Source organism: Schistocerca serialis, chromosome 1 (genome assembly GCF_023864345.2).
Source record: "Schistocerca serialis cubense isolate TAMUIC-IGC-003099 chromosome 1, iqSchSeri2.2, whole genome shotgun sequence".
NCBI lineage: Eukaryota > Metazoa > Arthropoda > Insecta > Orthoptera > Acrididae > Schistocerca > Schistocerca serialis.
In genome coordinates this window covers 850,143,454-850,168,918 of record NC_064638.1, presented here as the reverse complement: position 1 = coordinate 850,168,918, position 25,465 = coordinate 850,143,454, and the positions used below count along the sequence as shown (strand labels likewise).

At 40.3% G+C, this 25,465-nt stretch overlaps 1 protein-coding gene across 3 annotated transcripts in view; it reads left to right on the top strand.

The window, feature by feature from the left end:
• LOC126485188 (proteasomal ubiquitin receptor ADRM1-B) overlaps nucleotides 1-25,465 on the top strand; it is a 110,882-nt gene that overhangs the window by 64,887 nt on the left and 20,530 nt on the right. For 2 of the 3 annotated variants that reach the window (XM_050108858.1, XM_050108857.1), the window contains exon 6: nucleotides 14,965-15,054. The exons of the other annotated variant lie outside the window; for it this stretch is intronic. In XM_050108858.1, coding sequence (XP_049964815.1) covers nucleotides 14,965-15,054 — 90 coding nt within the window. The remainder of the gene's footprint in view (nucleotides 1-14,964; nucleotides 15,055-25,465) is intronic. 3 annotated transcript variants of the gene reach the window in all.

Here is a 25,465-nt window from a genome sequence, read left to right as displayed (position 1 = left end):
GTGATTGTCATTGAAGGCATCATGTGTTGCCCTCTTGACAGCCAAAGGAGTTTCTTTCAGCAACTCTGTCTGTAGCAGTATGCTTTGTTTTACACCTATTTCACAGTAATATCTGTTTCTGTAGAAGTTTCATTCAAGGACTGTGTACCATGAAGGTTCCCTCTAATTATCGACTGTTCTTTTGTTCACATACCTATACAGTGTGTGGTCAACTATTCTTTTACTTGAGCCAGCACTGGCTCCAAGGCACCATCTGACGGGCCTCTGCGTGGGCTGTCTCCCATGGCTTCCAGTTTTCTCCCTCCAAAATGCCTGTTGTGCATTATTGTTGTCGATCCACTAAGGTGACCAGCTCCTCGAAGTTGTAGCACAGTCCTGTTTCTTGAGCCTTACTTTTGTAAAATGCTGACACGGCTGTCCCATATACACCACCTAAAGACTATATGCATGCACAGAAGCTTAATGCTCTCTGCATCCTGGCCCACACATCTTGGGGTGAAGACTGTACCACTCTTCTCCATCTTTACCATGCTCTGGTCTTTTCCAGACTAGATTGTGGGAGTCAGGTTTATGGCTCAGTGACTCTTTCCACTTTGCAACTACTTGACCCTCTCCACCATTGTGGGGTGCATCTGGCTATTGGTGCCTTTCACACTAATCCCGCTGACAGTCTCCTCACAGAAGTGGAGATTCCCCCTCTACAAATACGATGGAGTCAAATCCTGGTTTCTTATGCAATCGCCATTTGCCATCTCCCTCCTGACAGTCGCCCATGCCGGTTGGCATGGTTCTCGCTTCCCCCTGTCAGGATCTCCATCTCTACTCACTGGAATGCATCCCATGTATTTCCTCTGTACCATCCTTGGATGGTGCCTAAACCACAGATTAGGACCTGCCTATTCCAGTGTTCCTAAGGTCCATGTTGCCCCTATGGTCTTCAGGTGTGTTGTACATGCCATCCTTGCAGAGTTCCAAGGTGCCAACATCTTCTACACTGATGGTTCTAAAACAATAGATAAGGCTGGATATGCTTTCATGCCTCCTACTGGCTTAGAACACCATTATTGCCAGTATCATGTAGTGTGTTCGCAGCAGAGCTTCTAGCCATTCAGAGCCCTCCATTTTGTTTCTCAGGCCTCCCTCCAAAGTGTTTCAATTTGTTCTGACTCAGTGAACACACTGCAGACTATCGACTGATGCTACTACTCTCTTCACTCTTTGGTCTCTGCTATTCATGACTTCTCTGCCCTTGGCCATGCCACCTGCTCAGTTGTCTTTTTCTGGGTCGCAAATCACATGGGTATCCCCGGGAATGAACTGGTTGGTTGTTTGGCTAGAGAAGCAGATACTTATCCCTCATTTCCTTTCATGATTCCAGCTGCGGTTATGCGGGCCTACGTCAAATCTATCTTTGCCCAAAAGTGGAATGACATCTGGTGTGCTACTGCTCATAATAATAAACTGCACAATCAAGGAGTCTACTGCAGTTTGGTGCTCTTCCTTCCACTCCTCACTGTTTTATGCCATCTACTCATTGGTCATACCAGGCTCACCCATTGTTTCCTCTTGTGTAACGAACCAAACTCACAATGTGGTTGAGGAGCCAGATTGACAGTATCCCACATATTGGTGGAATGTCCCCTCCTTTTGACCCTTCGTGCTAAGTATAATCTTCCAGATTCCTCAATTTTAATATTGGAAGACGTTTCATGAATGGTTGAACTGGTCCTCAGTTTACTCTGTGAAAGTGGCTTTTATTTCCAGATATAAGGTTTTGCTTTGCTCCAGAAGCAGCGGCAGGGTGGTTGTGGTTGGGACCTTGTTTCATGTCTTCTCGGTCTGGGACCTCATGACCGCTCCACCTTGGAAAGAACGCTCTGTTTTTCCAGTTTTTAGATTTGGTCTCACATTTTATGCCTTTTGCCGTGTGTGTTTTAACTTCATTATTTTATAATTTGACTCCCTTGACTGGATACGTCTACTTTTTGTGGACCCTCTTCCTTGTGTGAGGGAGGCCGGAGTGGCCGAGCGGTTCTGGGCGCTACAGTCTGGAACTGTGCGACCGCTACGGTCGCAGGTTCGAATCCTGCTTTGGGCATGGATATGTGTGTGTGTGTGTGTGTGTGTGTGTGTGTGTGTGTGTGTGTGTGTGTGTGTGTGATGCCCTTAGGTTAGTTAGGTTTAAGTAGTTCTAAGTTCTAGGGGACTGATGACCTCAGAAGTTAAGTCCATAGTGCTCAGAGCCATTTGAACCTTGTGTGAGTAGCTACAGAATTGTGGAACTGATGAGCTCGCCATTTGGTCCCATGAACCCTCTCTAGTAATGAATCAGTCAGTCATTTACATGAGCCAGAATTTCTCTACATGCTTCTGACCTGTGCTGAAAGTTTCAAGTTACTCTTTGAGATATGTTACTACTAATTTATCTTGTTTACTGAACACACACAGCTTTCTGCTTGCCACAACCACATCATGATCACTGATACTGCTTCGATGTAGCTATTTCCAAAGAGTTCAAGTGTATTTGTTGCCCGTAGATCCAATATATTTACGACTCCGTTAGAAACACCATCAAATCCAGATGAGCTTTCATTTTATTTTTGAGAGGACATATAATTTTCTTTGTTTTAGGAGGAGACATTTGTGGTACATTCATATGACTGAATTTTATGACAACTGCATTTTCAATGTATTGCTGTGATTTTTCTCCTATATATTTTCTACTATATTAAAGAAATTATATTTGCTGCCGGTGACTCATCATTTGTTGCTGTTTTATTTAATTCAGTAGTGGTGATTTGCTGATCTGTGGTTGGTTGTCCTGTCTCGTTTCACTACATTCCATATAGCCGTAAGTCTGTTGTTGAAATTATTGATTTTCTCCATCCAGAAATTTCCGTTATTGTTAGTCATGGAAAAGATTAAATTTAAAGTCGGCTTTTTGTTTATTATAATTTTCATCCCAGATCATCAATCGAAACTTTTCTTAAAAACATTTGTTGTGGACTCTTTAATGATTCTGGTTTCCAGAAACAGGCAGACGTTATTAAATCTTGTCACAGTATAAGAACATTGGGGGCAGATTGTGTGTTACTAACAAGTATGTGGTGTTTTCCCTTACTTGTAGTTTGTGCTGGTTTAAGACATCCTGTTGCGTACAAGGAATGGCAATTTAGCATTCATTCTCTTCTTTATTTAGACAAGAGGAGGTATCTGAAGTCATAAACAAACAAATAGAAAATCTCCTTTACTCTTGGCTTCTATTTTCTTCCTTTTGAGCCTAAATGAATAAGCTAACTATGAATCCTCATTTCCATGTGGAGTAAAACAGCATTTAGTGCAAATTTCCATGCCTTTTTTGCAGGTGGTATTAAGATCGTATTTGAAAGTTACGTGAGTGTGGCATTTGTTTTTGAGAACATGCACTCTACTAACAAAGGGACCTTAAGTGATGTCCCTCTTAGATTTTCTTCTTATTCACAGGATTTCAAGGCCAGAACGCGGACATCCATTTTCTCAGGCAGTACAAGGCGGTTAAAAATGAAAATTAGAAAATTTATGAATGCTATTAAGTACAAAACATATGTAGCATATCATGAAATTCATTGGTAGCTCAGCACATAGCATAATTGAATTATAAATGTAATGCTGCTAGTTTGAATCTCACTGGTTTCTCCAACAGGAAGGAGGTGGTTCTGCTACTAGGTAGTTCGCTCGGCAGAGCATGGGCCAGCACTTGCAGGAAGTGTTGGGGAGTGAGTACCAGGTCATTAGCATTGTGAATCCTAGTGCAGGGCTGGCTCAGATGACTGTTAATGTAGGGGAGCTATGTAGGAATTTTATAAAAGAGGATGAGGTAGTGATTGTGGGTGGAGCTGGGAATAGTCTTGATAGGGACAAGGAATATGGTGTAGGTGGTGTCCTGGTGGCACTAACGTACACTTCATGCAGCTGTTTGTGAACTGAGCGTGGTCAGACCACTCGTGGAAAACTTCCTGTTGTAGTTGGTGTTAGAGCTGCACCCTTTTTAAATTGAAGTCAGCTGATAGGTGTCCTTGTTTGAAGGAAGTCCCTCTAACAAAGGAATCACCTTCAGAGGTGGTCAGGTAGCAAGTAGTGAAGGAAGCAGCATGTTTTGTCCAAAAATGAGAGGTACTAGACATGAAGGTAGTGAACTGCTTCTAGACGATGACTCTGACGATATTGGTATATTGGAGCAACACTTAAGTAACTTGACAATTCAGAGGCTTCCTTTGCCAGGATACAGATTAGGTGGCTTTTTTTGAGTTCTTTTGCACAGTGGGGGAGTGGCCATACATAAAAAATAGTATTCCATTTGAGTCCAAAGATATATCATAGCACTGCACTGAACAGGTATGTGAATGTAATGCAGGGGCAGTTGAATTTACTGAAAATAAACTACTTGTTGTTGTTTGTAGGGCCCCTAATTCTGAGTTGAGAACATTTCTGCTCAAGCTAGAGAGGATTCTTGGTGTACTTTATAGCAAGTGCCTAAAACTAGTTATATGTGGTGACTTCAGCATTAATGTTATATGTGATGGTGCAAGAGAAAGGATGTTGGAAGGTGTCTTAAATTCATATGATCTGATGCAGAAATTCTAACCAAGGTGCAGGGGAACAGTAGCACAGTCTTAGACAAATGCTATGTCTAATTACATATTATGTAGAAATGCTAATCCAGTGGCAATAGAGTTTTTTAAACCTCGATAAGGAACAAGAATGGCAAGATGTTTATAGTGCCGATAACATAGATGACAAACAAATGCTTTCCTTAACACATTTCTCATGCTCTTTGGAAGTTGCTTTCCATTAGAACGCTATAAACAGGGTGTAGCAGTAAAAGGCAGCCTGGGTGGCTGACTAGTGGGATAAGGATGTCATTTAGAACAATGTTGTAACTACATCAAAATGTTCAAAGTAGTCACAGTCAAGCTACAGTAGCCCCTTAGAAACAGTATTGTCAGCTGCTTACAAATATTATGTGGAAGGCAAAGAGTATGTGGTACACAAATAGAATAGCTAATAAAATTAAAACCATATGGTCAGTCATGAAGGCAGTGTCTGGTCAGCAGCACAAGGTCGACAATATAAAATCAGTTCATAGTAAAAATATTGTTGTTACTGATAAATCAGATACATGTACAGCATTTAACAATCTTTCTTAGCATTGCTTCTGAATTAAATAAAAAATTAGTTTCTACAGGAGATCATATAAATCTCTTAGAAAATGTCTTTCCGAGATTGACGTCTGAAATACTCCTCTGTGATACAGAAAGGGGGAGATTGAGTCAATAATTAAATCACTGAAGACTAAGGACTGTCACGGATATGATGGAGTTCCTAGCAGAATATTAGTCATGGGGTGCACATGTTAGCTCTGTATTTAGCCATATTTGTAATTTTTCCTTTAGGAATGGTCCGTTTCCTGAATGATTAAGGTACTCAGTAGCAAAGCCACTTTATAAAAAGGGGAAAGGAATAATGTAGACAATTTTAGATTTCTATGCCATCAGTGTTTGCTAAAGTTGCTGAAAAGGCTGTGTATGTAAGGATAACTGATCATTTTGTTTCACATACTTTACTATCAAATGTACAGTTCAGTTTTAGAAGTGATTTAACAACTGAAAATGCTATATTCTCTTTCTTTGTGAGGCACTGGATGGATTAAACAAAAGGTTTCAAATGCTGTGCATCTTTTTTGGTTTAACTAAGGCATTTGGTTTGTGTTGACAGCAAAATATTGCTCCAGAAGTTGGACCATTATGGAATAGGGGAGTAGGTCACAACTGGTTCACCTCGTACTTTAACAACAGACAGAAAAAGGTAAATTACCCTCAGTGTTAGGAATGGCTGTGATGTGGGGCCTGAGTGGGGTACAGTCAAATGGGGGATGTCCCAGGGATCAGTGCTGGAGCCACTCCTGTTCCTTTTTTATATAAATGAGATGCCCTCTAGTATTACCATAGGGTAAAATTCTCTGGAGTGAGCATTGCGTTCTGCGCATGTTGTCAACATTAACCCAGGATTGTCACGTGTTTTCGGGACTTCGCCGTGCATGTGTGCTTTCTGCAGCGTTTGAAGTTTATAATATGAAGAGTTTTTGATGTGTTTCACTGTTTGTTGACAGTTTAATAGCGATGGTGAATTACTGTTGTTGCTACGGATGCAAAGAAAAATATGTGAAAGGAGGGATAGTAACTGTTCATGGGTACACACCATGTAACTCTAATTATAGTTATCATATTAGTAAGAGACACTGTATTTGTTAAAAATTTCGAGGCGCATTATAATTAAGCCTTGATTCTGTAAACCTATTGTTCTACGATTTTATGACTATATAATAGATATTACGGCTCGTACAAAAGCTTACAAACAATCGCTTCCTCTTGTAAATTTGCTAGTGGAACAGGAAAGGGAATGGTTAGTTGTTTCAGGAAATACTATCCTCCATGCATTTATCAGTGACTTGTCGATTATGTATATAGATTACTCAGTCTACTATTTATTTAATAAACTTGGAGCAAGTACGTAAAATGCGTTAAATAAATACTTCAAAGTGTCACCAGTAAGAAAAATTGTGCTTTAGGTCACAAGAATGAGAAAATAAATACGCAGAAATAGCAGAAATAAGGACGAATTAGCAGGGATATAATAGCTAATGTGTGGCAAATTCGGTGTTTTTTCGGACACTTGCAAAAGTACTAGCGTGCTGTCAAGTCGTTTTGCAAGACTATCACTGCAAAAATGTACGTCAGGTTCTATAATACTATAAAGTGCTGTATCATACCGAAAACTACCAAAAATCGAGTCCATCTGAACTGTGACACCTATCGCAAAGAAGCAGAATGCAATATCACTTGCCGTTAAAAGCTACGAAGCTGGTTTATTCCCGGTATCAAATGGATACTGTTAAAATGTCTGCGCAACATATATAAATAATCCACGACACGTACGAAAAGAATCGGTCTGTACTAGGGATGTAGTGACATTCTAATTATACAACACGCTATACGGACAAACACACGACGTCCCGAGAACACGTGACCAGGCCGGCAATGTATGTTGACAACACAAAATCTGTTCTGCGCATGTGAATGCTCACTCCAGAGATATTTACTCTGAGTATTACAGACAATTCTAAAATATTTCTGTTTGCTGATGACACTAGCTTGGTAGTAAAGGATGTTGTGTGCAACACTGGCACTGTTTCAAATAGTACAGTTCACGAGATAAGTTCAAGGCTTGTAGAAAACAAATGCTAAATCACAGCAAGACTCAGTTTTTACAGTTTCTAAAACACAATTCAACAAAACCTGACTTTCTAATTTCACAGAGTGACCATATTATTAGTGAAACTAAACAGTTTAAATTTCTATATAGTAAACTGTCGTGGAAAGCCCACATTCAGGATCTTGTTCAAAGACTTAATGCTGCCATTTTTACTACTCAAACGCTATCTGAAGTAAGTGATAATTCAATGTGAAAAGTAGTCTACTTTGCTTATTTTCATTTGGTTTTATATTTTTGGGTAGCTCTTCCCATTTTCAAAGGATGTTTGTAGCTCAGAAACAGGCGATTCGGGCAATAATCGATGTAAGTTCGCGAACCTCTTGTCAACCCCTGTTCATTAGTCAGGGGTATTCTGGTATTTTGACATTGGCCTGGTGATCAAAAAGTCAGTATAAATTTGAAGACTGAATAAATCACGGAATAATGTAGATAGAGAGGTACAAATTGACACACATGCTTAAAATGACATGGGGTTTTATTAGAACGAAAAAAATACAATGTTCAAAAAATGTCCGACATATGGCGCTTCATCTGATCAGAATAGCAATAATTAGCATAACAAAGTAAGACAAAGCAAAGATGATGTTCTTTACAGGAAATGCTCAATATATCCACCATCATTCCTCAACAACAGCTGTAGCCGAGGAATAATGTTGTTAACAGCACTGTAAAGCATGTCCAGAGTCATGGTGAGGCCTTGGCGTCGGATGTTATCTTTCAGCATCCCTAGACATGTCGGTCGATCACGATGCACTTGCGACTTCAGGTAACCCCAAAGCCACAGACTGAGGTCTGGGGACCTGGGAGGCCAAGCATGATGAAAGTGGCGGCTGAGCACGTGATCATCACCAATAGATGTGCGCAAGAGATCTTTCACGCGTCTAGCAATATGGTTTTTTTTTTTTTTTTTGTTCTAATAAAACCCCATGTCATTCCAAGCATGTGTGTCAATTTTTACCTCTCTGTCTACATTATTCCATGGTTTATTAAGTTTTCAAATTTATACTGACTTTTTGATCACCCGGTATATATTCTTTACTCCCATTTCTTGTTAATAATAGTAGCTTATTCCCAAGACCTAGCAGCTTTCACTCAGTTAATACTAGGCAGAAATCCAATTTGCATTTGGATCGCACTACCTTGACTCTTGTGCAGAAAGGTGTGCAGTATACTGCTGCATCCGTTTTCAGTAAGCTACCACAAGAATTCAAAAATTTCCATACACTGCTCCTCTCTCCTCTGGCGCTCAAACTTGTAGTTTGTTTATGCTCACAGCCATGTACCACTATAGACTCAACGTTAAATACTAAGCCTTCTGGGGTCATGGTCACCGGTTTTAGTGTTGCCAGTGGATGTCCCACTAAGCAAGTTGTCTTTAGAGAGTGGCCAATACTGCTTTGCTACCCCCCCCCCCCCCCTCCTTTTTTTTCATAAATGTGGTGGCATGTATGAACAGATGATGGCCAAGTGCAAACTCCAGTAATAATCTCTGGCACTGAGGCCAAAACAGTAGATGAATTTGTAGAAAATACCCTAATAAAAGTGTCTTGAGCTATTGTATGCTTATTGGACAAATAATAAAAATCCCTAGCACTATTTATCTAATCGTTTATGGAGATCAATACAGTGAATGTAAAAAGATATCTATGCAGCTATGTTTTTCTGCTTTGAAGCTTTTCAGGAGACAGTTTAGTGATTTATCAAGAACGTTGTTGTTGTTGTTGTGGTCTTCAGTCCTGAGACTGGTTTGATGCAGCTCTCCATGCTACTCTATCCTGTGCAAGCTTTTTCATCTCCCAGTACCTACTGCAACCTACATCCTTCTGAATCTGCTTAGTGTATTCATCTCTTGGTCTCCCTCTATGATTTTTACCCTCCACGCTCCCCTCCATTACTAAATTGGTGATCCCTTGATGCCTCAGAACATGTCCTACCAACCGATCCCTTCTTCTGGTCAAGTTGTGCCACAAAGTTCTCTTCTCCCCAATCCTATTCAATACTTCCTCATTAGTTATGTGATCTACCCATCTAATCTTCAGCATTCTTCTGTAGCACCACATTTCGAAAGCTTCTATTCTCTTCTTGTCCAAACTATTTATCGTCCATGTTTCACTTCCATACATGGCTACACTCCATACGAATACTTTCAGAAATGACTTCCTGACACTTAAATCAATACTGGATGTTAACAAATTTCTCTTCTTCAGAAACGTTTTCCTTGCCATTGCCAGCCTACATTTTATATCCTCTCTACTTCGACCATCATCAGTTATTTTGCTCCCCAAATAGCGAAACTCCTTTACTACTTTAAGTGCCTCATTTCCTAATCTAATTCCCTCAGCATCACCCGACTTAATTCGACTACATTCCATTATCCTTGTTTTGCTTTTGTTGATGTTCATCTTATATCCTCCTTTCAAGACACTGTCCATTCCATTCAACTGCTCTTCCAAGTCCTTTGCTGTCTCTGACAGAATTACAATGTCATCGGCGAACCTCAAAGTTTTTATTTCTACTCCATGAATTTTAATACCTACTCCGAATTTTTCTTTTGTTTCCTTTACTGCTTGCTCAATATACAGATTGAACAACATCGGGGAGAGGCTACAACCCTGTCTTACTCCCTTCCCAACCACTGCTTCCCTTTCATGTCCCTCGACTCTTATAACTGCCATCTGGTTTCTGTACAAATTGTAAATAGCCTTTCGCTCCCTGTATTTTACCCCTGCCACCTTTAGAATTTGAAAGAGAGTATTCCAGTCAACATTGTCAAAAGCTTTCTCTAAGTCTACAAATGCTAGAAACGTAGGTTTGCCTTTCCTTAATCTTTCTTCTAAGATAAGTCGTAAGGTCAGTATTGCCTCACGTGTTCCAGTGTTTCTACGGAATCCAAACTGATCTTCCCCGAGGTTGGCTTCTACTAGTTTTTCCATTCGTCTGTAAAGAATTCGTGTTAGTATTTTGCAGCTGTGACTTATTAAGCTGATAGTTCGGTAATTTTCACATCTGTCAACACCTGCTTTCTTTGGGATTGGAATTATTATATTCTTCTTGAAGTCTGTGGGTATTTCGCCTGTTTCATACATCTTGCTCACCAGATGGTAGAGTTTTGTCAGGACTGGCTCTCCCACGGCCGTCAGTAGTTCCAATGGAATATTGTCTACTCCGGGGGCCTTGTTTCGACTCAGGTCTTTTAGTGCTCTGTCAAACTCTTCACGCAGTATCATATCTCCCATTTCATCTTCATCTACATCCTCTTCCATTTCCATAATATTGTCCTCAAGTACATCGCCCTTGTATAGACCCTCTATATACTCCTTCCACCTTTCTGCTTTCCCTTCTTTGCTTAGAATTGGGTTTCCATCTGAGCTCTTGATATTCATACAAGTCGTTCTCTTATCTCCAAAGGTCTCTTTAATTTTCCTGTAGGCGGTATCTATCTTACCCCTAGTGAGATAGGCCTCTACATCCTTACATTTGTCCTCTAGCCATCCCTGCTTAGCCATTTTGCACTTCCTGTCGATCTCATTTTTGAGACGTTTGTATTCCTTTTTGCCTGTTTCACTTACTGCATTTTTATATTTTCTCCTTTCATCAATTAAATTCAATATTTCTTCTGTTACCCAAGGATTTCTACTAGCCCTCGTCTTTTTACCTACTTGATCCTCTGCTGCCTTCACTACTTCATCCCTCAAAGCTACCCATTCTTCTTCTACTGTATTTATTTCCCCCATTCCTGTCAATTGCTCCCTTATGCTCTCCCTGAATCTCTGTACAACCTCTGGTTCTTTTAGTTTATCCAGGTCCCATCTCCTTAAATTCCCACCTTTTTGCAGTTTCTTCAGTTTTAATCTACAGGTCATAACCAATAGATTGTGGTCAGAGTCCACATCTGCCCCTGGAAATGTCTTACAATTTAAAACCTGGTTCCTAAATCTCTGTCTTACCATTATATAATCTATCTGATACCTTTTAGTATCTCCAGGGTTCTTCCATGTATACAACCTTCTTTCATGATTCTTAAACCAAGTGTTAGTTATGATTATGTTGTGCTCTGTGCAAAATTCTACCAGGCGGCTTCCTCTTTCATTTCTGTCCCCCAATCCATATTCACCTACTATGTTTCCTTCTCTCCCTTTTCCTACACTCGAATTCCAGTCACCCATGACTATTAAATTTTCGTCTCCCTTCACAATCTGAATAATTTCTTTTATTTCATCATACATTTCTTCAATTTCTTCGTCATCTGCAGAGCTAGTTGGCATATAAACTTGTACTACTGTAGTAGGTGTGGGCTTCGTATCTATCTTGGCCACAATAATGCGTTCACTATGCTGTTTGTAGTAGCTTACCCGCATTCCTATTTTCCTATTCATTATTAAACCTACTCCTGCATTACCCCTATTTGATTTTGTGTTTATAACCCTGTAGTCACCTGACCAGAAGTCTTGTTCCTCCTGCCACCGAACTTCACTAATTCCCACTATATCTAGCTTCAACCTATCCATTTCCCTTTTTAAATTTTCTAACCTACCTGCCCGATTAAGGGATCTCACATTCCACGCTCCGATCCGTAGAACGCCAGTTTTCTTTCTCCTGATAACGACATCCTCTTGAGTAGTCCCCGCCCGGAGATCCGAATGGGGGACTATTTTACCTCCGGAATATTTTACCCAAGAGGACGCCATCATCATGTAATCATACAGTAAAGCTGCATGCCCTCGGGAAAAATTACGGCTGTAGTTTCCCCTTGCTTTCAGCCGTTCGCAGTACCAGCACGGCAAGGCCGTTTTGGTTAATGTTACAAGGCCAGATCAGTCAATCATCCAGACTGTTGCCCTTGCAACTACAGAAAAGGCTGCTGCCCCTCTTCAGGAACCACACGTTTGTCTGGCCTCTCAACAGATACCCCTCCGTTGTGGTTGCACCTACGGTACGGCTATCTGTATCGCTGAGGCACGCAAGCCTCCCCACCAACGGCAAGGTCCATGGTTCATGGGGGGTTATCAAGAACATAGACCACAAATTAATTTTTTTTTAAGATTTCCCCCCCCCCCCCCTCCCCCCCCCCCAATGTCGAGTGCAAGAAGTTAAACATGAAACCAACATTACACCAGATAAGATAAAAACCCAAAATAAATATTATCTCCTTAATTTAGACAGTAAATCTGCATGTGTGCTATGTTTTGAGACTACAAACTTTATAGTGTAACAGATTGTCAAGGTGATCTGTTCAGCAAACACTTATTTACAGTAGGCGCTAAAAAATGTAACAACCACCAGCTACAAATGAGGGGAGAAACGTGTCCATTCCAACAGTCAGCAGTAATACCTGGTGTTCCGGATCATGATAATAGTGAGACTGAAACTTTACATTACCAGCGGGACTGGGAGATACAGCCTTCACAAAGTATGGTGATCGTATGCACAAGATTATCCATCACAGTAGCCATTTAGTAGATTATAATACACAAAAATTAGAAAAGCTGGATATTATTTACAGAGAGATCTAGTCAACTGCAAATTTGTTTTTTTTCCTCAGTATTTATGACATTGTAATTCTCTCAGAGACAGCAAAGGACCTGGAAGAGCAGTTGAACAGAATGTACAGTGCTTGAAAGGAGGATATAAGATGAACATCAACAAAAGCAAAACGAGGATAATGGAATATAGTTGAATTAAATCAGGAAATGAGACACTTAAGGTAGTAGATGAGTTTTGCTATTTGGGGAGCAAAATAACTGATGATGGTCGAAGTAGAGAAGATATAAAATGTAGACTGGCAATGACAAGGAAAGTGTTTCTGAACAATAGAGATTTGTTGACAGAGTATAGATTTGTCAGGAAGTCTTTTCTGAAAGTATGGAGTGTAGCCATGTATGGAGGTGAAACATGGACAATAAGTAGTTTAGACAAAAAGATAATACAGGCTTTCGAGATGTGGTGCTTCAGAATAATGCTGAAGATTAGATGGATAGATCACGTAACTAACGAGGAGGTACTGAATAGAATTCAGGAGAAGAGGAAGTTGTGACACAACTTGACTAGAAGAAGGGATAGGTTGGTAGGACATGTTATGAGGCATCAAGGGATCACTAATTTAGTATTGGAGGGCAGTGTGGAGGGTAAAAATTGGAGAGGGAGACAGAGATGAATACAGTAAGCAGATTCAGAAGGATGTAGGTTGCAATAGGTACTTAGAGATGAAGTAGCTTGCCCAGGATAGGGTGGCATAGAGAGCTGCATCAAACCAGTCTCTGGACTGAAGACCACAACAACATTTAATACCTCCACTGTTCACGATTTATTTGTACCATGGAGAACAGAGTATATGAAATGCACTGGTATTACTGATGAAACTTCCCAGCAGAAGAATCGCATTTTAATATGTGAGGGAGTTTCTGCTGCAGAGTGAAAATTATTTTGGAGTGTTACTGGTGTACATGTCATTTTCACATGCCTATTTCACATGTTGCTTCATATGACATAAATTGAAAATGAAATATTACTTACATTGGAAAATTGTGGTTCAGTATTTGTTATAATTTCCACATGAGAGATATAGAGAACTTAAATTTAACTAAGCAGAAAGGAGATTCCAACCAGTTACTCTTCCATCACCAGATTTCAACACTATGCATTTTGCTGCAGGCATCTGTTTAACTCATGCAAATTGTTTTGTACTTATCAGTACTCTGAAATCATATCATTTTTAGAGGCAGTTTTTTGAGTTTTTTAAATTGTGGCACACTGCTTTAGGGAATTGCAAATTTCGACAAATATAGTGCTATGTTTTTCTGGTCCCAAGTAATTACAGAAGCTGCAGTTGATCCACATGTTATGGGTATGCTGTTCTTCATCCCAAAGTATTGTGTGGCTTGTGTACATACCTCACTACAACAGTGTTAAAAATGTTAAGCCCTTGCATCATTGTATACAAACAAATTTCTGTTATTATATACCACTTACGATCGGTAGTTTCAGATCAAGAAAGTACCGTGTAAGGGAATGTTTGCACACTGTTCCATTTGATGTAAATACTTCATTGGAATAAATGAAAGGCTTAACAGTTGATGGACATATTGACTACATGCCTGACATCCCAGGTATAGTATTTGGAACTCAGTGCAGTTTTTTTAAATTTTGTTTTCATTGGTAGTTCTTTTAAATCCATTGCTTTTACAGCGCACCATATTACCAAAAATGTTTCACTTTAAAAAAATTCCTCTCCATTGTACATTTATGTGTCTGATTGATTACCACTTGCCAGTGAGTAGCTCCAGTATAAGCCCATAGTAGGATGACCTATTCATGGATAGGAAATTCAAACTAGTCATGTGTCCTCACTGTAATAGTTTGTGTGACTTCCTCAGCATTAGTTTCTGTGCTTTTACTTTCTGTTGAGTTGTAACCATGTAGTAGTTTCCATAATGATGACTGAGATAAAAGTATGTTCACAATTTATGTTAAAGATATTTACAGTATTTTGTTTTGTGTTCACAACTCTTACGAACAGGTTATAACTTCTGAAAGCTAATTGCAGTTCCCCAGTAATTCCCATACTCTTTTTTTCGTGTTCTCTGGTAAGTGAAATATTCCTCTTGCCTATTGTAGATATTACCTCCTTCATAAGATTCGTGATGTTTCTTTCAGTTAATCCTCCAGCAATTCAGCTCAGTGATCTTCAGAACTTCTTATCTGGTCTCAATGTCCCTACTCCTGAAACTACTACTCAGAGAACAGGCAAGTAACACTAAACTAAAATAATTTTTAAAAAGCATTTCTGTAAACTCACTTATAAAAATTCAGAAACATTAAAGATTGGTCCTTAAATGAATTGGTAATATTTGAAACATATATACACACAGTTGGAAAGACAGCATGTTTCATACATGCCTTTGTTAGTTCTTTGACTTCCTTTCTAAGTAGCTTAACACTTTCATCTAGAGTACATGAACCTACTTCATCTAAATTTTGAATGTCTACAAACTATTTTCATGTCTATGGCACATGCAAATGAACTGAAGCAAATATTTTAGAAACTGTTATAGAAGTAATTATAATTCCTTCCCCCCCAACACACACACACACACACACACACACACACACACACACACACACACACACACAAACCTAAAGAACTCTCTTAAGTGTTTGTATGAGTATTCATATTCATATATCAGATTACCTGATGGACACTTCAAATATAAAAAATGGCATTAATATCTGTCACCAAGGCAGTATGAAACATTTAACTACTGTCATCATGATAAAAACTGATTCTTTTAAAAGAATACATTTATTTTGTGCACCCAGTCCGGCATAGATTAATGTAAAGGAGGCATGCTGTCTCAGAGGAAACACAAAACAAAATATTGTAAATTGAGCATATACAATTGAAGAAATCTGAAATTTTCCATTTAATCCTGAGATGGAATGCGGTGGTAGTGATTATATTGAGGCTGATAATGATGTGAGCAACAGTGCAGGTCTCGAGTGTCCAGTGAGCTAAAGATAGGAAGTTGTGGAAAATCTTTCATAAATTGGAGGAAAAATTCCATTAATGCAGCTGTGTCAGAAGTGGAAGAGAGAAAATGGTGACACATATTTAATGATTAAGTTACTTCTTTTTTACCAACTTGTAACTTTTTGTTGAAAACAACCCCTTCGTAGTGATGGTTCTAAGTGTTTGGCACCACAGATGTGTTAGGTACTTTCAATGATATCCTCTCTGACGTAGAGCTCATGTAAGGTGGGATTTGTCGTATTGTACAGTGATTGCTTTAGGTGATGCATCCTAATAAGACATGGAGCACAGTGGCGTTTTGAGGCCAAAGAAAATTGGAACTTCATGTTGGGGAGACTAAGGTTTCTAGATGTAATGACTGAATTGAGCAGATTTCCAGATCTAAATAAAAGAAACTATAAATGAGATATAACAAATATGTCTAATAGATATTAAACACTTCAAATGTGTACCATAAAGGTACTTCCAAATGTTACATTGCCGCTGCTTGGTGGCTGTCTTCTATTTTCATTTACTAAGTGGTTCACTTGGAGTGAAGGGCGTTTCTAAAACCAATTTTACGTTTGTAATTCGTCAGTATTTAAAAAGTCGTTGTGTGTTTAAACAGCCATGAAGGGAGAAAATGGGTAAAATATACTTGATTTTGTGATATAACACACAATGGTGGTGTGAATATGTGGAATTATATTAATATGTAGAAAAGATGATGCTATGGGTTCTGAGAGTTTCAGGTTCATAGAAAAGCAAGATTTCATGATTGAAGTATTTGTCATTTATGATATGGTAATGGAGGAAAGTTAAAATTGTTTGGTACAGTTATTATTTCCAGATATAACATTCATAGAAATCTTGATGCCTCATATTTCCCTTAAACCCAAACTGAAGTTTTTGGAGCCCACTGTACACACAATGTTTACTCATAGAATTTACTGTAACATTTTTACATACAGAAAAATTTTGCTACAATTACCTTAAGATGGTTCATATTAATGTTCTTAAAGTACTGTATGTAGCACAAAAGTCATTCATGTGAAAATGAAAGTTTTGCAACAGCTTTGTTATTTCAAAAGCTGATAATACTAATGTTAGTGCTCTACTTACAACCAGGTTTTTCTCTAAGTTCTTCAGTAATTTGGACATCATTTCAGACATTTCTTCTTTGCTATTTACCGGAAAGAGGAACTGATCTGTGTTACTTTATATAGCCTTTCTGCATAGTGATGCAGTTGTTTATTAAAAATATCGGAGCCTGTAGTGTACTATACATATACTTCATCTTTATGTCTGCATGTTGCTATACAAAATAATTTGTTTCACTTCCACAGAAACATTTTAGCAGTTGCTATGTTGCACAGAGATATGTAATATAGCTGTTCATGGACAACTATAACCAATATGTTGATCAAAATTATGTTGAGTGGTTTAGGTACAGCAAAATCCAAGCAATATGACATGACTACCTTTTTCCCTGATGGCTAAGTTGGCTGGTATTAATGTATGTGAGAAGGTGTAAAGCATTTCTCAGTGATCAAGAAAGAAGAAAAAACTTTGTGTACTGAACATCAGCCATATAAAAAAAATCACTTCCAGTAAAACACCTGAATTGCTGCTGTTTGCATCCCGAGACAGAAATACATAGAAATCATCTGCCTTATCACTGATGCTTACATGTTTAAATCTTGTTTGTAGTCAGAGGATAAGAAAGGTGAGTGAAAGAATTATGAAGTGCTCACTACAGACACAGATATTTGTAAAAGAAAACATTCAGTAGAGGGGACAATACTCATTTTCAGGTTAACAGGATGTGTCAGAAATGTATGAAAAAATGGAAACTACCATTAAAAAAAGTGGGGAGAAAATACAGCTGCCAAAAATGATGCACACAATTCTAAAAGGAAAACGAGAGTGTAAGAATTCATAACAAAACAACAAACAAGGGTAAGGAATTCATGCAGAGTTCTTGATGTGTGAAGTAATCATACAAGCAGTTAAGCATGCAATAAGATTTCACAACTTGATTATTCTTTGCCTGCTAACAATACCAAGCCGTCTACAAATTTTCATGCCGTGTGTATTTTTGGTAGGAAATGGATGTCAAAGAATGAAAATGCGGCAACAATATAATCATGCCTAAAAGTACCCTCATTTAATACAGTTTGGCAGTTCTATCCAACTACTGCAGTAGGTAGAAAATGCTGAAAATGAGCACCTTGCATCTGCAAATAATTAGCTATTTGCTGTGTCGTGCTTCTCTAAACTGTTAGCAACACAGTGCCACCCACATTTAAAGAGCAGCATGGATGTTCACCACCAGTTTCCCTCCACATTCACTGAGTAATAGAATAGACATGCTCTTTTAAGTGCTCTCTCAGGAAGAAATGCAAGTGATTCAGAACATGTGAACACACAGGATTGAATCTCAATGATCAGTGTATTTAGCAGTAAAAGCTCTGCTTAAGATGTTGTTATACACACCTTCCAAAGTGTGCAGGTGGCTTATGACATTGAAACGACACACACTGCTGAACACAAGTGGAATATCTTGTAGTGCTTCATGCAAATTATCATTGCATTGTTAGCTACTATAAGCAGATGATGTCCTTTACTGTACATCAGAAATTTTCATTGCTTTAGTGAGGTTAAGTGACACAACAGTGCTCATATATGACACATTGTAGAAGGCATCACAAAGCCAGCTAAATGTAAAGCCTGTGGATTTTCAACCTCTGTTTACTTACATATACGTACATAAGATGGCTTATGGTATCTCCTGTCATAGTGAAACCGTGTCAATAAATTCCTTTCAAAAATGAAGTTACTTAAAACTTTATATAAGACTTAATTTTTATTTGCCGTCTTGTGAAACATTGCAATAGCCACAATGCAGCCCCACTGTGAAGGCTGTTTCATGTGTGGAATGATTTAGTTGAAGTTCATAAGCAGCTGTAAATCACTCTGAAATGCTATCACACAATTGGAAGCTGCAGCAAATGGATGTGATGGGAAGATTCCCAAGTGTCATGTACCAGAAATACTAGAGGTACTTAAAGTGCTAGCCTCTTCTGTGGATACTGTCTCCTGCAGGAAGTACACAATTTACCACTACTTGTCCACTTGAGGGGAAAGGCAGAAACCAGTGAGAACTTAAGGTGCGATACCTACCTACCCTAAGTAATGGTGGTGGTGTCTCCCATGGAAACTAAGGCAGTTTGCCTCATTTTACCTGTTGGGATTATCTCCTGCATCCTGTGTTACGTGGAGGCAAACATAAAAGGGGTAGGGTCAGCTGCTCAAATGTAAGAGAAATAGTGGTACCCCTTAGGGAATTGGCAGCAAGGGCTGCAACTTCCTAGACTTGCACCATAAATTTGAGAACTGTAGGCTCCCTCCCCTCAATGGGTCATGTGTGCACTACCCATTGGAGGCTGCTACAAAGGGGGGGGGGGGGCAAATTAATGTCCCCCACCCTGCCACCACTGACAAGATGGGACTTTTGGGGAAAATTTAAGTGTATATTGAAAGAATAAGCTAATGCAGATGGTGGTGATGTATTTTTTTGTAGTAGACAAACTCAAATCTACAGAGATAAAGTCCAAGCTGCATGCAGTGTTGTTTGGGAAAGACTCAGTATGTGGATCTTTCTGTTGAACGCAAGACTGATCTCCAGATGCAAATGAAGACTTAAGAGAAACCCTCAGGTCACTTTCTTAAGTTCCTCGATAATACTGTCATCATCAGAGGGTACTTTAATCATCGAACAATTAATTTGGGGTGGTTACAGTTTAAGTAGTGGACATGCCATGATTTAATGTGAAATGTTATTAAATTACTTCTGTGAAAACCGAGAACATATAGTTCAGAAGCTCACTCATGTTGGAAATACAGGGTGATTCCCTGACGTTACGAATTTTCAGGGATGATGGATAATGGTAAGTGTATCAGTTTGAGATATAGGCCCCTGGTTCAGTCCCTCCCAGGAACAGCACCTTACTATAGGCACCATTAGTGCTGGGTGGGAGGGTTTGGGTGCCTCAGTGACACTGAGAGCTATGTTGATGGTTGTGCAGCTACTGGCAAGATCACCCAAACAGGACAGACCTCAGTGGAGGGGACTGATGAAGAAAGTCTCACAACTATATGGTGTGAGGGTTGTGGTCCCCCCCCCCCTCCCCCCCCCCTCCTCCCTGGAAGCTCCACCTGCAGTGGTTGGTACAGGCCTGGTGACACCGGGTTTCCTGTTCTGGGAAATGGCCAGCTCAGTGAGATCTCTCCTACCATAAACCCTAGGCATAATCAAGGGACCACTATTATGTGCAGTGGTGGAATGTTGTGTTTTTTGGAGAATGAGGTCTTGGCTTCTCTACCTGGTCTGTGAACTGCAAGGAAGGTACACACATCTACAAAAGAAACTTTCAATCTCAAAGTATACTATCTGCCGATGAGGTGAATGGTTGTTGAGGTAAAACACTACTGGGCAAACTCTGGAAGCACCTGCCCCCCTCTCCGTTCTATAAGGCTTGCTTAGGCTCATGGAGCTTTTTTTTGCCAACGTTTCTTTCCCTAGCACCTTGTGGGATCCCTATTAAGTGACATAAATTCATTTCTGCTCCCGACGGGATGACTGTACTGTTATTTCGATTCCAGGATGTCAGGGATTTTCTCTGCACTGAGGCTGGGTATTTGTGTTTTCATTATTGTTTGGGAAAGTGGCGAGACTGGACAGTCAAAAGATTGAGAATTTATACAGGCACCAATAATGTTGCAGTTGAGCACCCCACAAACCAAATATCCATCACCATCTAGTATCAAGTAGTACCTATGCCCACCCAACAAAGCTTGGTTGGTCAGTCCTTCTGAGTAGTAGTCTCAGAATTATTGTAACTGGGCACTAGTTTACCATAACACTTATGGTGTAATCAAGAGAGCAGAGGCATTGGGGGATATTGCTGGTCCCATAAAAAGTGATAAATGACTTTGTAATGGAACACTTATAGCTGAAACTGCCATATCACACCAAGTATTTAAGCTTCTGGGATGATGCAAGGGTAAAGGTAACAATCCTGGTGTGCTCGAGTTACGTAACACCCTTAACTTCTGAAAATGTGTGGTTACCTGCTCCGATATATTGGAGATGAAACCTGAGGATTTACGTGCAAAATGGAAAAAAAGAGGGTGTCACAGAAGTGCAGAACTAGATGAGGAGAGTTAATGGCACATTGGACAAAAACTGCTACATTTATTCTAAAGTTCAACCATCCAGAATTACCTGAATATTCTTGCAGGCTGTATCAGTCTTCCAATCAATCATTCCAACCCAACCCAATGCGATGCTTCCAATGTCAAAGATTCAGTCATACCACTATGGCATGTAGTGGGAGGTCTACTTTTGGAAATTGCTGAGTCTCAGCTCACAGATCAGTCAATTCATGTACAGTTTCTCTGAAAGCATAGACTGCTCTGGGGATAACCCAGTACAGAGCAAGTAGTTCGGGATTTATAATGAGGAAAGAAAAATTCAGGAGTTGAGAGTTAGGAGATGCATACTCTACAGTGAAGCTAAAATAAGCTTTCAAAGCTATCCAACATCCAATGTTTACTACTTCTATTGCATTGGCCCTGAAGAAACCAGTTACCAAATGTGAAGTTTCCAAACAAACCCAGATTGCAGATTCAAATGTAAGTGCACTTGTCAATTTCCTTATGGGGGGTAAAGCTACACTTTAACTGGAAATTCGGGAGCCATTGGCAACAGTCTTGGTACTTCAGCCACATACCACTGCACACAGTCAGCCCATTAAACACTCCTCCCACAAGTAAGGATAATTGCCACACAGGAAGCTGTTAAAAAGTGGCAACTAAATCTTCGGATCGACTGGCACTTTCCCTTTCTGATGGTCATATTACTGTTGAGGGCGTTGATATCCACATGAAGGAACCAAAGAGTTGGGCACCATTTGATGTTCCCCTTGACCTCCTGGCGAAATCACCACTGCCAAGGGGTAAGGACAAGGACAACTGTCACTAATCAGTAGCTCCACAGGGACTGGGTGGCAGTGGAACTTTTATGGATGCCAATTGTGTTTGGAACAATTGCAGCTCCTGGCTCAGGACAGACTGTTTTGCACTTGCTTACAAGAATTCATATTAAGTCAGCGACACACCTGCACTAAGGCACTACCACCCGTATAGGAAGAACAATGTTACTGAAGATCTGGTTAAGGGTGAAATGGCTGTTTTCATTGGTGGCAGATGCCATACCTCTCCTGACCCTCTTACCATGGCCATACATAGTTGCAGTGGAAGTCCTTAAGCCAGTTAATATCACATTGTGTCCTTTACATTTTCCACCTCGTGATCTGTTGGATGGAAATGCATTGACGGAACTCATTTGGGCACTGCCCTGGCCATTACTCCTCGTGGGAGACTTCAGTGCACACAGGGTGTTGTAAGGCTTGGCTACCACTTGCTCTAAGGCTTTTATTATTGAGTACATTGTCCATTCAGAGAATATCATCCTCTTTGCACTGGTCGGGTATCACATTTCCAGAGGTACGGGATCATCATCAGCCATTGACCCTTTTTTACTCCTGAGCTTTTACTGACTCAGTTCAGTGGGAAGCAGTGCACAGATTTGCATTCCAGTGACCAGTTTCTTGTGTGGATTCGTCTGCTGACTCGAATGGTGGTCGACAGAAGACCACAAAGATGGGTGGTTCAGAGGGCAAATTGGTTGATACATTCAGCAGGCCATCTTCCAATAACAGGATTGTGCCCAGGAGATAGTGGACCATATCACATCTGAGATCCAGTGAGCTGCCTCAGATTCCATCCCCCATATAGCAACCACCTCAGTCACTTGGTGGAATGATGAATGTCACTCGGCAGTCAGAACCAGGTGCACAGCTTTACAGAAATTCAAACACCATCCAACTGCAGAAACCTTGGTGTCTTCAGATATGCGAGGGCACAAGTGAGTGATAAAAGAATGGAAGGAATTTTTACTTCCGTTAATTGGTCCACTGCACGAAGTTTGGAACTAAGTAAAGCAGGCTTCATGCAAAGGCAGTACGCCTTCTCTTCATGGCCTTGTTGAGAAATGCAATGTTGGTGGTCATACCTTGAACACGTGGCTGAATGTTTAGCTATCACAGCATCATACGGACGAACTCATACATTCGAGGTGTTCTATAGGACTGTGGAGGTGAAGAGACTGCTTTCCTTCTTGTGTAATGAGTTGGTCTACAATCTTTCATTCTCCATATGGGAACTGGAGTCAGCTCTGTTAGTGGCCAGACAATGCTCCATGACCTGATCGGATTCATTATGCCATGCTCTGTTATCTGTACCCTGAAACCATAGTCAAGCTTGTATCTGGTTTGTCATATCAGGTTTGATGGACAGTACCCCACAACTGGGAATGAGCCAATGTTAATTCCATTATGGAAACCAGGCAAGGATCGTACAGACCCTAACAGTTACCAAATTGTAGTCCATTCTAGCTTTATGGGTAAGACTCTTGAGCATGTAGTCAACTGCTACCTTGTCTGTCTCTTTATGAACCCCAAGGTTGCCTGTGTCACTCCCAGGGCATTTTCAGGTGCTACCATTCTTCCCTTGCCAACTTAATTATACCACAGACAATGATACAGGATTCCCTTTTACTCTTTGAAACCATTTGGTTGGGATGTTTCTTGACCCTGAAAAAGCATACACCACCACCACCACCACCACCACTTGGGAGGTGTGAAATCCTTCGCCAATTTTATGATTGAATTGAATATGTGGAATTCTGCCACTTCTTATCCAATCCTTCTTGAGGACCAGTGCTTTTGATATCACACTGTGGTGCGTTGTCTGACTGTGTTCAGGAGAATGGGGTCTCCCAAGGCAGAGCACTCGGTGTCAATTTGCAATCGATATCAATGGCACCTCTTCCACATTTAGGAGCCCTGCTCAATGCTGTTTGTTTGTGGGTGACTTTGCAATCTGCTCCTCCTCCGATCATTATGATAATGAGGCAACAAGGACCAAGCAAGGTGGCGCAGTGGTTAGCACACTGGACTTGCATTCGGGAAGATGATGGTTCAAACCAGCATCTGGCCATCCTGATTAAGGTTTTCTGTGATTTCCTTAAATTGCTTCAGACAAATGCAGGGATGATTCCTTTAAAAGGGCATGGCAGATTTCCTTTCCCTTTCTTCTCTAATCCCAGCGTGTGCTCTGTCTCTAATGACCTCGTTGTTGACGGGACATTAAGACCACAATAGGCAACTATAGCAGACTGTTAGGAGGCTGGAAGCTTTTGCCAATAAAGATGATTTTAGGTTTTCACCAGAGAAGACTGTGTGTGAGTTCTAATGGTATTTATAGAAATTTTAACCAACCATAGCTAACAATGCGGGACAATGTTTTACATTTTAATGACACTGTGCAGTCTTAGGGCCTCTTGCTGGACTCTTAAATTGAACTGATGCCCATACCTGAAAGAGCTATGAACAAAGGGCTTCAGATCATTAAATGTTTTGAAATGCGTCAACGGAAAGGCATTGTGAGCTGACAGATCCCACCACCTGCAGTTTTATAAGGCATTTATCAGATCATTGTTAGATAATGGCAGTGTGATTTATGGACCAGCTCATATTTCCTACCTCAAAATGTTAGACGCTGTCCACCATGAGGACATTGGGGTGTTGCCAGGAGCCTATTGAACCAGCCCAGTCCAGAGTCTGCGTGCAGAAGCTGGTGAACCACCACTCTTGGTTTGGCAGCACCCCTTTCTGGCTCGATGGGTCCAGAAAATTTCAGCACTGTCTCAGTCATTCACATACAGCACAGTGATCCACCCAAACTGTAAACGGCTCCAGGAAGTGGCCACAGCTGACCAAACCATTCATGGTAAAGTATACTTACTGTCTCTAGGATCTGAATGCATCTAACTCTGAATACAGAGCCAGGAATTGAACAACTTGCCACCTTTGAGTCTTCAGGGGCTCAGTGATTTTAAGCTTTACACAGTACATGAAAACTTCTACTCCAGGTTATGTTTTTACAGCTCTTGTTTCCTGTAGTCTTAAGTACATACCACTGTTTTATTGTTGTTTATACAGATGGATCCCAGCAAAAGAATGCCCTCAGTTGTTCAGCTGTTTCCTCTGATAGGGTTTTCAAAGTGTGGCTTCCAGCACATTGTACAGATTATGATGTGAATTTATATGGCATTATGACGGCACTGGACTGGATTCACAACACCACAGTACAAGGTTTCTCATCTGTTCTGACTCACTCAGTGTGCTGCAAGTGATCCACAAGATCTGTCCAATAGATCAGGTGATTCAGCTCATCCATAACTCCTTACAGCAGCCAAAGAAGCATGTTGGGATGGTGTTGTATGTCGATGTACCATTCCCTTGCCTGTTGTCATATCATTATCTGATAGATGAATCATGTGTCAGTGGGAAAGTGAATCGTTATAGGTGGCATAAAACAAATTGTGGTAATTCATATCCACCATAGTTATGGAAGAAAGTGCTGCTAACCAGACTGTGCATAGGACTTAGCCCTTTAATGCACATTTTCCATCTCTGGCTATGTGAAGTTCGTGGTGTGCCACTTTCGGTTCAGCATATA